Source organism: Hemitrygon akajei, chromosome 30, assembly GCF_048418815.1.
Source record: "Hemitrygon akajei chromosome 30, sHemAka1.3, whole genome shotgun sequence".
In the NCBI taxonomy this organism is placed as follows: Eukaryota; Metazoa; Chordata; class Chondrichthyes; order Myliobatiformes; family Dasyatidae; genus Hemitrygon; species Hemitrygon akajei.
The window spans coordinates 10,437,751-10,450,472 of NC_133153.1; the positions used below are offsets into that span (position 1 = coordinate 10,437,751).

Consider the following 12,722-nt stretch of genomic DNA (forward strand, 5'->3'; position numbering starts at 1 on the left):
AAGGTGCCACATGAGGCTGTTTAACAAGCTATGAGCTCATGGTATTACAGGGAAGATTCTAGCATGGATAAAGCAGTGGCTGATTGGCAGGAGGCAACGAGTGGGAATAAAGGGAGCCTTTGCTGGTTGGCTGTCAGTGACTAGTGGTGTTCCACAGGGTTCTGTGTTGGGATCGATTCTTTTTACATGATATGTCAATGATTTGGATGATGGAATTGATGGCTTTGTTGCAAAGTTTGTAGATGATCTGAAGTTAGCTTGAGGGGCAGATAGTTTTGAGGAAATGGGGAGGCTACAGAAGGGACTTGATTTGGAGAATGGGCAAAGAAGTGGCACGTGAAATACAGTTTTTAGGAAGTGTATGGTTATGCACTTTGGCAGAAGAACTGAAAGGGTAGGCTATTTTCTAAATGGAACAAAATTACAAAACTCCGAGTTGCAAAGGGACTTGGGAGTCCTTGTGCGTGATTCTCTGAAGGTTAATTTGCAGGTTGAGTCTGTGATGAGGAAGGCAAATACAATGTTAGCATTAGAAGAATGAGGGATGACCTCACTGAAACCTATCGAACGCTGCAAGGCCTTGATGGAATGAATGTGGAGAGGATGTTTCCTATGTTGGGAGAGTCTAAGACCGGAAGACCCCCCTCAGAATAGAGGGGCATCCTTTTAGAGTGGAGATGAGGAGGAATTTCTTTGGCCAGAGTGTGATCTGTGGAATTCTTTGGCACAGGCAGCTTTGGCAACAGTTTTTATGTACAGCGCCTGTAAACAGTATTCGTGGGGACAGATTGCAGGAGATGGCATTTAGAAAGGAGAAGTAGACCAGGTTTTCCAGGATCTTGCTATGAATCTTTGTTACTGGAAGGTATATTTGTACTTTGGGGTCAGAATAATGTGCTGTTGAGCTCATCCTGCGCAGAACATTCAGTTTATGGTAGTTTAGTTTAACAATAAGTTTAAGAATGAAGACAGATCAATTTATATGAAACGTTGCAATTAACATGGTGATATCCACTTGTGTTAATGTGAATTATTAAGCAGACTCCTAATGAAAATACAAATCTTTCAACAAGATGCACACCCACCCAGTAATTTTTTCCAAATTGCCTTGTTCCCACTCATCATGACATAAACATGAATCATGTACTGTACAGTATCTGGACAATTTGGTCTCCAGTTTGTCACAGATGTTCCTGTTCTTTGTTTCCTCTGCCCTGCATCCTCTGCAATTTGAAACACTCATCTTCTCACTTCTCCTGTTCCAATGCAAGGTCATCAACCTGAACCACTTCCCTGACCTGCAGAGTATCCCTGGTGTTTGTGTTTATTTTACCTTTCTTCCTCCGATCCACAGTTTCCAAAGAGTTGAATGGAGCAGGCAGTGCTCTGCACAGATTCAGCAGGGAAAGAACTGCAGAAGCTGGTCCAGGACACTCAAGGTTCCTATGTCCACAGGGGAGGCCTGACCCTGAGAAACACAGACAGTGTTGTGCAAGACTTCTGGCATTTCTCAGCACGTTCCAACCCATAAACACATAAACACCTGTGTGCGTGTTTTGTGTTGAATAATTCATCCACAGGAGACACTAAAACAAAAGCCAGAATGCCACACATGCTACAAATCATAAATTTAAAGCAAAACTGTAATTATGCTGTTCAGGCAAAGGCTGAGCAGACAGAAAAACAGTTAACTTCAGTATTGCGGACTTCTGTGGTTACCAATGTAACTAGTTTTATTTTTAATTCCCAATTAATCTGGATTTAAAATTCACATCCCCATGATGCAATATGAACTATGTCTCTGGATAACTGGTCTCGGGTTACTAGTCTGGTCAGTTAACCACTGCATCACCACTCCACCCTGAACCAGCGTTGGAGTGAGCTCAGCTCAATTCCCTTGATACGTCAGCTTGAAGCAATTCTCATTCCCACTCCCTTTAAGCAGTTTTATTAAAATAAGAAGGGAACACATAAGTATTTCAAGTCGTGTTTGTGGCTTTTTGAAGCTTGAAGAATTAGGCCTAGGCACATGATACAATTAGTTACATGTTCATGTTTGGCACAAGAGGAGGTTGTGAATTAGACCCTGAAGCTATGAAGTGTGTTTTAAATTTTGTTTAAATGCAATAGATCAAGAAACAATATATAAAGCCACTACAAGTCATTTGGCTAAACATTAAGTACCTCTCTGAACCAGGATCACCGATGTGTTACAGGCAATTCATGAAACATCCACTGATATTGAGAACTGTCCACTTAGTTTTCCACATCTCTTGATGCAGGACTTTACTCTGCCCTCAAGCTTACCTAGAAAAGTTACACAGGGCTGAATTTACTTAATCTGGAATGAAAGTGGTAAATGCTGCCTATAGTCAGCAGCTAGACTGCATCTGTGAAGAGTGAAGCAGTTATATTTCGGGTCGACAACCTTTCATCAGAACTACTGTAATTGTGCTGTTAGTATTTTCCATCTCTAATCCAGTTTTCAAGCCAATTAAAATTTTAATACCAGCCAATTAAAACTACTCAGCTGCTTGAAGGTACAAGACAAATCGAATGTGTGAATATGTGGAGGGCCATGGACGGAATCAGTCGCTGGGTGGATGAAGCTGGGATACTGCCATATGTAGTGAGCTTGTGCAGGGCCATCAGCAGAGAGCTCAAAGGAAGATTAGGCCGAAAAGCTTCTGCTGTAATCAAGCTGTTGCAAAAATCCCACACATTTTTAGTTTCTATGATAATCAGGGAGGATTATTGGCTTGTGGAACTGATGTGTAATTGAACTGAATTTATTTAAATCTTAAATCCATCCCACAATATGGGGGAGTAAAAATCTTAGTGTTATGACTCAGTCACAATGTACAGACGTGAATTTATAAGTCTAATGGCTTGCCGAAAGAAGCTGTCCCGTAGCCTGTTGGTCCTGGTTTTAATGCTGTGGTACTGTTTGCCAGACGGAAGCAGCTGAAACAGTTTATGGTGGGGTGACTGGTGTCCCCAGTGAACTTACAGGCCTTCTTTCTGCACCCGCTGCTCTGTGTCCTCAATGGAGGGAAGTTCGCATCCACGGATGCGCTGGGCTGTCCGTACCGCTCTCTGCAGTGCCCAGCAATCAAGGTTGGTGCAGTTCTCGTACCAGGCAGTATTATAGCCACTCAGTGTACTCTCAATGGCACCCCTGTAGAAGATCTTGAGAACTTGGGTGTTCATACTGAACTTCTTCAGTTGCCTGAGGTGGAAGAAACGCTATTGTGCTCTTTTTTGCCATACAGCCGGTGTGTACAGTCCAGATGATATCATCAGTGATGTGTATACCGAGGAGCTTGAAACTACTCACCCCCTTAACTGCATTCCCATTGATGTTGATCCTGTCTGCGTTCCTCCTGTAATCCACAATGAGCTCTTCTGTTTTTTGGACATTGAGGGAAAGGCTGTTATCTTGGTGCCACTGTGTCAGGTGTCAACCTCCTCTGTAGGCTGAAAATATTGCAGTTCGATGGTTTCCTTCTGCCTATTTCAAGCTCATGGGAGATGCAAGTTATTTTTTTTCCTCACAATGCATGTTACTGATCAAGTTTTCCATAGGTGATTACTGCAAAAGGTTCCTAAGTAATGAGTAGGAGTTTAACACTATACATTTTGAATAGCGGCTATGCATTTTGGCACCTGGCCCAATAGAACATTAAACCCACAGTGAGTAAATCAGTGCACCATCCCTGAGCAGCACGGGCCAAAATGGGCCCAATTGTAGCCCAGTCTGTTCTTAGCTGATGTCTGGAAGTAGTGGACCAGGAGAGCTACTCCTGATCTCTATATCCATACTGGCCTGAGCACGTTGAATATTGGCTCAGAGGTACAACTTTGTACTTGGCCCAGCAACTCCTGTGGTTTCACCACTCTGAGGCTAAATGACTGTTCATGGCAAGTTCTGAAGGTGACTGTAGGAATTACTATGCACCCAGAATATTGCATTTCCTTTTCTTAGTGTTCGAGAAACCAAGGATATGGGAACAAAGCTGAAACCAGCTCTGAATCAGCAATAATTGTATTGAAAGATGGGAGCAGGCTCAGAATCAATTGGCCTTCTATTTTCTGTCTGTATAGAGAAAACACAATGTACACCTCTGTGTTTATAATTTGTCTTTTCTTTCTTCACAGATGCAGCAGTTATTTTATGAAAACTATGAACAGAATAAGAAGGGCTATATACAGAACCTCCACAATAGCAAGATCCAGCGAGCGATCACTCTACATCCGAACAAGAGCCCAGAGTATCAATACCGGCTTCACAGCTACATGCTGAGTCGTCGGATCTCGGAGCTTCGCCATCGCACCATCCAGCTTCACCGGGAGATTGTGCTGATGGGCAAGTACAGCAACACTGAACTTCACAAAGATGACATTCACTTGGGAATTCCACCTTCCTTCATGCGGTTCCAACCTCAACACAGGGAAGAGGTTCTGGAATGGGAGTTCCTGACGGGGAAGTACCTTTATTCAGCATTTGATGGAGAGCCACCAAGAAGAGGGATGGATTTTTCTCAGAAAGAAGCTTTGAATGACATTGTCATGCAGTTGATGGAAATGATCAATGCAAATGCTAAGTCCAGGGGACGGATTATTGACTTTAAAGAAATTCAGTACGGTTACCGAAGGGTTAACCCTATGTATGGGGCAGAGTATGTACTTGACCTGCTCCTTCTCTATAAAAAGCACAAGGGAAAGAAGATGACTGTCCCGGTGAGGAGGCATGCTTACCTGCAGCAAACTTTCAGCAAGGTCCAGTTTTCTGAGGGTGAAGAGATTGATGCGGCAGATTTGGCCAACAGCATTAACAGGATCTCACAATCTTTCTCCATCCTCTCAAACCCCCTGCAGATATTTCTTCCCTTCCAACTTAGAGCGAGTAATGTTGGGCAAGAGAAGCCCAAAGACCAGAAAATCAACATCTTGGTCCCTCTGTCTGGTCGTTTTGAAATGTTCGTGAGATTCATGGAAAACTTTGAAAGGACTTGTCTGATTTCAAATCAAAATGTCAAGTTAGTTATCTTGCTACTCAGTTCTGATTCCAATCCAGATAAAACAAAGCAATTGGAATTGACAAGAGGTTATCAAGTGAAATATCCCAAAGCAGAGATCCAGGTTCTTCCAGTACTTGGAGAGTTTTCCAGGGCTCTTGCACTGCATTATGGAGCTGCCCAGTTTAGTAATGATTCTCTACTTTTATTTTGTGATGTTGACTTGATTTTTTCAATAGATTTTCTGCAGCGTTGCAGAAATAATGCTGCACCAGGGAAGCAAGTGTACTTCCCAGTTATCTTTACCCAATTTGACCCAAAGATTGTACATGCCGGGAAATCTCCCAATAATAACAACTCTGCTTTTACAAAAAATACTGGATTCTGGAGATATTATGGGTTTGGGATCTCGTGCATTTACAAAAGTGATCTTGTACTTGCTGGTGGATTTAACATCTCGATCCAAGGCTGGGGAATGGAGGATGTGGATCTCTACAACAAAGTCATTCAGGTTGGTTTAAAACCATTCAGGAGTCAAGAAGTTGGAATCGTTCACATCCACCATCCAATCTACTGTGATCCAAACTTGGAACCAAATCAGTACAAAATGTGCTTGGCCTCCAGAGCCTCAACCTATGGCTGTGCTCAGCAGCTGGCGGAACTGTGGCTAGAGAAACAGCAGTCCGGTCCCAGCAACATCAGCACACTTGATAGTTCAAAGAGGACAGCATAATATCCAGCTTAGCTGGAGAACTTTCTAATTTATTTTTTAATGTTTTTATAAAGCAAATTGATTATATTGTACATAATTGTTTTACAGAAAACATTTTACATTGAATAATGGAACTGAGTGTTCACGTCAGTGTTGCTGGCTGCACAGGCCCTATTTAATATGCTAGTGAATGTTAGGATGATTAAAGAATTACATTGTTTAATGTATGTTGCTCCAGTTAGCAGAGCAGAGAGTTGGGGTAACGGGAATCAGCCCAATATCATGACTGTCCAGCTCCCCAAAATTTTCTAGATCTAACTTTTATAATGTGAATGATTTGGCTATAATATTTAAAAATTTGTAAGGGTTTGAGCCCACTTAATTGTCAGGGCTATTGCACACTGACTAAGTTGTTAATCCATAACTTTTATTTGACATTTAGTCAATGAACTAGTGTATCAAGATTTCATTTGGTTGTTAACTTTGTTCCTTTTTTGTCAGAGTGTATAGAATTTAGACGGCAACCTTGTGAAGTAATGACTAAGTTATGATTAGTTTTTTTCAATGAATGTGTGTATCTAGGAGGGCTTGGCTTGTTTGTGGAGGTACTTGATTAGTGGCTGTCTGGTTTGGATCAGTCATTTCTGTGATTCTCTATCATTGCCATGCCATTCTCCCATTGCCCAATGTTGCTGGTTTGTTTTGCCCCCTCTGCAGCAACTTCAACTTGTGGTTGTGTTCTAAGTTGCATGCACACAGCCTTTTTTAAAAGTGTTGTTTTCATCTGCCACCAAAGCCCTCCTCCACAAAGTAAGCTCCTCCATTCCTGTAGTAGACTTATTTGAGCCATAGATCTAGAATGTAGGGATTTTTAATATTTTTATAATGTTTGCATAGAAAGGAAATACAGGTTTATCCTTTAAAATAACGATTTTCCTCGGGATGCAGACTCCAACATTCCATCCTGATCCAAAAGTGTAAATTTTGGCCTTTGGTTTGGCTAGAAAATACTTCACAGGCAATTCAAGCAGAGGGGAATGAACCATATCTTTAAGATTGCTGTCTCATCTTTGTGTGCATTATTTGCAGAGCTGCCTTTTCTCTGAAAGCTGATTTTCTTCTCTCTCTTCAAACCATCACCATCTAATGTATTGGTGCTTGATTTTGAAAATTCTACCTCGTAGTCCAGTTCTTCCATTGAATCAGTTTCTTTACTTAGATTGTGGATCCAACACTGCAAGGCCACCCTCCCAACAGTCAATCCCTTCCCAACTGAATGTCAGTCCAGCCTTTTTTTTTATATAAAAAGGATTTCATTTGAGCCCAAGTGAGCTCCCTAGACATCCGTATATGTGTGTAGCTATTCATTTACTGCAAACCGAGTTAACCATGGGATGCTTTATTAGAGCTAACGTTGAAGGAAAAGTTGTCAAGAAGAAAATGTTTGTATATGTATTGATGGAGTGTTGGAGCAATGTTTATTGATGGTGTGATCTCAAGAACTGAGTCGTTATGGAAACGATAGAAAAAAAACTTTCAGAAGAAACGGGCACTTCTCTCTAAAGTGGAGGTAGTTTAACAGTGGCTTCAACATAACACTAAATTTTTAAAAGCTATGGTTGATTTCCTTCTATCTTTCATGATTTGCATGGTTGCTGATCTCATCTTTATGACATTTCAGTATTTTGTAGCATTAATTTGCAGGATAGTCTAACCAAGGCCAATGGATTCTCTGTTAATTGATAAGGTGGTACCTGAACAACTCATCTTGCAACCTCACCACCTACAGGGTTCACTTGTGTGCTTATTTGTCAAATATTAATCATTTTAAGCCTCTTTCCATATTTTCTGCCAGTCCCTATGAATTAAGCTAAGCTTAGTGAGTTTCATCAGCAGAGGACGATGAGGACATCCAAAGAAATACTGAAGTCATTCAGCAAGAACTTTGTAGAAATTTAACAATACTTTAAGTTTCCAGTAACTGCTTCAAATGGTTTCAAGAGCTAGCTACGCACATATCTACGTTAATTTTCCAGTCCAGAACAGAATATTGCATATGTGCATTCTAATAGATAAGATTATTATTGACAAAAAATATCCCATTCCTACTATTTCAGTGAATGGGTAAAATGCTCATACTCATTTTTTTTTTAAACATTTAAATAGAAATGGATCGACCAAATTTGGAATTAGTTTCTACCTCCCATCGTCCTTCAGTTTTCTCATTCTTTGATGATGCTTTGTTGACTTGCAAAAGCTCTTGTTCCCCAATACCATTTCCACATTAACAAGTGACGAAAGCTGTTTCAGCTTGCTCTCTAATAATCATTCATTTTATTAAAGTGCTGTGGGTCCTGAAGCCTTCCCACAGGCAATGTATCACACATTGGGGTTGCAAACCAGAATTTTATTTTGGATCAATGTGGAGAGGTCTAGATTTGTTTACACTGGGAGGCCCTATTTGACATCCCAGACAGTATCATGTACCTTGGCAATTGTTTCCTGCTTGTTATTTCAGAGTCTAGCACCTTGTAGAGTATTGTGTCATGGAAACTGAACCCTTAGTATGCCATCTATACTACTCCCATTTTCCATTACCAATACATATAAAGCTCATTACTTGTCACACCACCTAGGATTTTAAGGGAAATTTTCTGAACTATATTTTGCTTTGAACATAGATCGATTATATGCAGTGGAAACTTAAGTGCGAGAAACTTAATTTTGTTTGTCAAAGATTTACAGTTTCAAATTGGATGTGTTCGTAATTTTGAGGAAGACTATTTTCATAGCCAAAATATCTCCACATCTGTAGTGAGTCTCACATTGGGACAATTAGTTTATTTTTAGGTTTCAAACTGTGATGCAATTTAATATTTATCTATTATTTTCCATCTTTTGCATTGCACATTTGTAACTTTAAAGCTCCATGCAAAATTCTTAACTCCTTTGTACTTGTGTACAGTCTGGTTTATTAAATTTGAATTAAAGTTCAAGTTTTGTTTTGACATCAATAAATACAGTATTTTAAAGTTAACTTTAATTTTGAGATTTGTGAGTTGGAACAAGCTGCCAAAGTATGGGCACCTAAACTGAGTAAGAAATGGAAGACAAGAAACGGATTGCCAATCCACCTCAGATTGGTTAAGAAAAGGTCGGGACAAAAAATTCAATTCAAGCCTCAGGAGGTTAACTTGTATTTGCATGTTTTCACTTGTGTTAAAGTAATCATTTCTCATCTAACAATTCAGTTTGTTTCACACACCTACCATCAATCAGGGCTCGTGTAACAATATGTTGAGCCCTTGCCATTACTACAAACCTCACATAGACATTATTTAACTGCAGATTTATCATCCAAACCCATGGCAACCTATTCACTAATACACCCATTTGCCAGTGAAGAGTATTTGGCTCTGGGGCTATATTCTCTGGAGTTTAGAAGAATGGGGGTGGGTTAAATACCTTGTTGCTTTGCACTCAAATATTTGCTTTTGTAGTTCTCTGGGCTTCTATCCTACTCATCCATGCTAATCGTATTTTCCAGCACCTGGTCCATCTCCTATGATTTGGCAATTCAAAATTTTTCCCAAGTATTTAATGTTTTGAGTCTGTTTCTCCACTACCTCTTCTATCTTCTGACTAATAAACCTGCAGTGTATTGCCAGCAACATCATTACCCTTTTTTTAAATTTTGTTTCCAGAATCCAGTGCAGACCCTGTTTTGGTCTTTCTAAACTAGAGCTAGGGCATAACTAACTGCCTTCCCAGTACATCTTTGCTGCTGTAATTGTTTCTTTAACAACTAATATTGCACTCAGGAACTCCCCCCATCTTCATCAGGTAAGATGTCTAGGCCGGTGGTCTGTATGCTCAACTCCCAGTATCCGTCTCTCCTGATCAAGTTTCTGCTGTCCCACCTTGTTTAAAATCAGATTCCAGTTCTAACTTCAAATCAAATCAAAGTACATTCATTATCAAAGGATGTACAAATTATAAACCTTGAGATTTGTTTGCTTACAGACAGCTACAAAAGCAAGAAACCCTGAAGAACCCAATTTAAAAGAACCATAATCACTGCAGAGAAAGGGGAAAACACACACACGCACACGTTTGCACTGATAGTTGACCACAATTTACTTCAGAAAATCTGATATCAGTAATGTCTTTAGTTGTACTCACCTTCTGATCTACCAGTAAACTGTCTCACAACTTTGGCAGCGCCATCTTAAAACAGAGATCAGAGCGAAAACTTCACCTTTGTTTTAATTCTTATTCTCTAGTCCTATTACAATGCCTCCCTTCACTAAATGGTCCCAAAAGTGACCACTAAATGGTACGTACAGTATTTTTGTGCCGTCAAACTCAATCCTGTGGTCTTTGTGTGTTTTGCCACCACCGATTTCTCTGGGCAACCCAAATGGATATACTTTCTCTGCTCCCTAATGGGGGTTTCCACTGTGTGTCCTGTCTATCAATATACACTGCTCTGCATGCACAGGGAATCCTGTAAGCGCCAACCGTCCTGAGTCATAGGTCATCTTTGATCCGTGTAAGCTGGAATTTGAGGATCTTTACGGGTTCGTGGATGGTATTTATCTGGTATTTCTTCAGGATTCTGGCCGTACTGCCAGAGGCCATGGAAATATAGGGAAGACAGGTGGTAGTGATGGTTTCCTGCTTAAAAGGTCCAGTGGGGGAGAAAACAAGAAACTTTACAATGAGGAGGAACCAGTCACAGGATTGACTTTGGCACAACGTTACTGTACTGTGCCGAAGGCTATTGCGACCACTTGGTGAAGGAATCTATTGAAATAAGACTAAAGAATAGGGATTTTAACAAAGATAGATAGATACTTTATTCATCCCCATGGGGAAATTCAAAGACCAGGGTCTCCTTCAAAGTAAGGACTGGAATGCAATTTTGAACAATGTGGGACAGTGGAAACCTCATCAAAACGCCGGTGAAAATCAACACCTGGGCCCAGCCCAAGAAGAGTTTATGATATTTTGGTTGATTTAAACATTAGCTTCCTTGTGCATTCATCACAGTGGAATTTGACAGGGCGGTCTCATTCTGTACACTTGCGGCACAAAAGCAAAACATGACACTACTGCGCTTGTCAATCCAGTGAATGGTACACGATTCAGTCATAGAACTGGAAGCAAGTTGGAACCTATGAGCTTGGAGGTAGGAGGCCCTATTTCACTGACGTTGGGGAAATGGAACCAGAATGGTCCATCTGATGCTTTCTATCCGTGCTTCTTTTCAAGGAGATCATGGATTCAGTTCATGGGGTACTGACAATGGGAAAGGGAGCTGTTTTGTTGGGATGAACCTGGCCCTGGAGGCAACATACTATCCGAGTGTCTACAGAATTTTGTCTATTCCTCTAACATGGAATCCCCTATTGTTACTGCAGTTTTCTTTGCCTCTCTGGTAGGTCATTCCCCTCAACAATATCCAAAGTGGTAGCCGGCTGGTGACGTAGTGGCATCAGCGCCGGACTTCGGAGCGAAGGTTTCCGAGTTCGAATCCAGCTGGCTCCCTTGCATGCTTTCCATCTATGCTGGGTTGAGTGTTGAGCTAGCAACTTGGCCTCGTAAAAACAAGAAAGCCTGCTTTAAAAAAAATTGCCGTCATGACGGTGTTCTGATGACTCCACTCAGAGTTGAAGGCTTTCTTCTTCTATACATTATTGAGGGGAATGGCCACAGGGGTACTCTATATTGGCTGCCCATTTCCCTTCCTAGTCCTGACAGTCACCCAGTTATTTGCCCTCTGTAACCTAGGGGTGACTACCTCCCTTTAGCAGAGGTGCTCGACGAAGTGGTCCCCCAATCTGCATTGGGTCTCGCCGATGTAGAGGAGGCCGCACCGGGAGTTTACCTTTACCAGTAAACTGCCTGTCCCAACACACTCTTGTCAGATCCTTTCTGACGAAGGGTCCCGGCCTGAAACATCAACTGCTCATTTGAACGGATGCTGCCCGACCTGCTGAGTTCATCCACCTTGTTTGTACGCACCAGGAGTAGTTGTGAACTTCCCATGATTCAGGACATTTATAAAGACAGGTGGGTAAAAAAAAAAGGCCCAAAGGATCACTAGGAACCCATGCTACCCCAATCACAATCTATTCCAGCTGCTATCCTCCAGGAAACGGTACCGCAGCATAAAAGCCAGGACCAACAGGCTCTGGGACAACAACTTCCACCAGGCCATCAGACTGATTAATTCACACTGATTTGAGTGTATTTCTGTGTTACATTGACTGTTCTATTTATTGAAAATTATCATAAATGACTATGATTGCACATTTAGTTGGGGACGTAGAGCAAAGATTTTTACTCGTGTATGTGAAGGATGTAAGTAATAAAGTCAGTTCAGTTCTGGTATGAGGTAAGTGGCATCGAGCTGCAGCTCCAGTTCTTTAACAAGTAGTAAGATGTAAGTTACTGGAGGAAAGCAGTGCTGCTTTCTCTCACCATTTCTGACTACAACTTGTGTCACATTTGGGCTGAGAAGACACAAATTTGGTCTAAAGCAATATTATTTTATTTTTTTTAACTAATAAGAAACTGCCTATCTTAAACCATGGAACAACAACGGGTATCCTCCAATCCTCTAGTACCTCACCTGTCACTAAGGATGGTGTAACTATCTCTGCTAGGGCCCCTGCAGTTTCTGCACTTGCCTCCCACAGGGTCTAAGGAAACCCCTTGGCCTCTGTATCTGTGTGGGGTCCATGAACTTGATGCTGTTTTGCCTCACTTCTATAGACTCTGTCCCCGTTTCCTGAGTAAATGCAGATGCAAAATAATCCATTTAAGACCTACCCCATCTCTTGGCTCCATGCATGGACTACCATTCTGATCTTTCAGAGGACCAATTTTATTCCTTGCAATCCTTTTGCTCTGAACATATCTGTAGAATCCCTCAGGATTCTCCTTCAATTTGTCTACGAGGACAACCTCATGCCTTCTTTTAGCCC

General features: G+C 41.2%; 1 protein-coding gene across 1 annotated transcript in view; it reads left to right on the top strand.

Annotated features, from left to right (window-relative positions):
- Window positions 1-8,761, top strand: part of chsy1 (chondroitin sulfate synthase 1) — a 51,438-nt gene extending 42,677 nt beyond the window's left edge. Inside the window, exon 2 of the mRNA XM_073032973.1 lies at window positions 4,159-8,761. Coding sequence (XP_072889074.1) covers window positions 4,159-5,751 — 1,593 coding nt within the window. The 3' untranslated portion in view covers window positions 5,752-8,761. The remainder of the gene's footprint in view (window positions 1-4,158) is intronic.
- The last annotated feature ends 3,961 nt before the right edge of the window (window positions 8,762-12,722 follow it).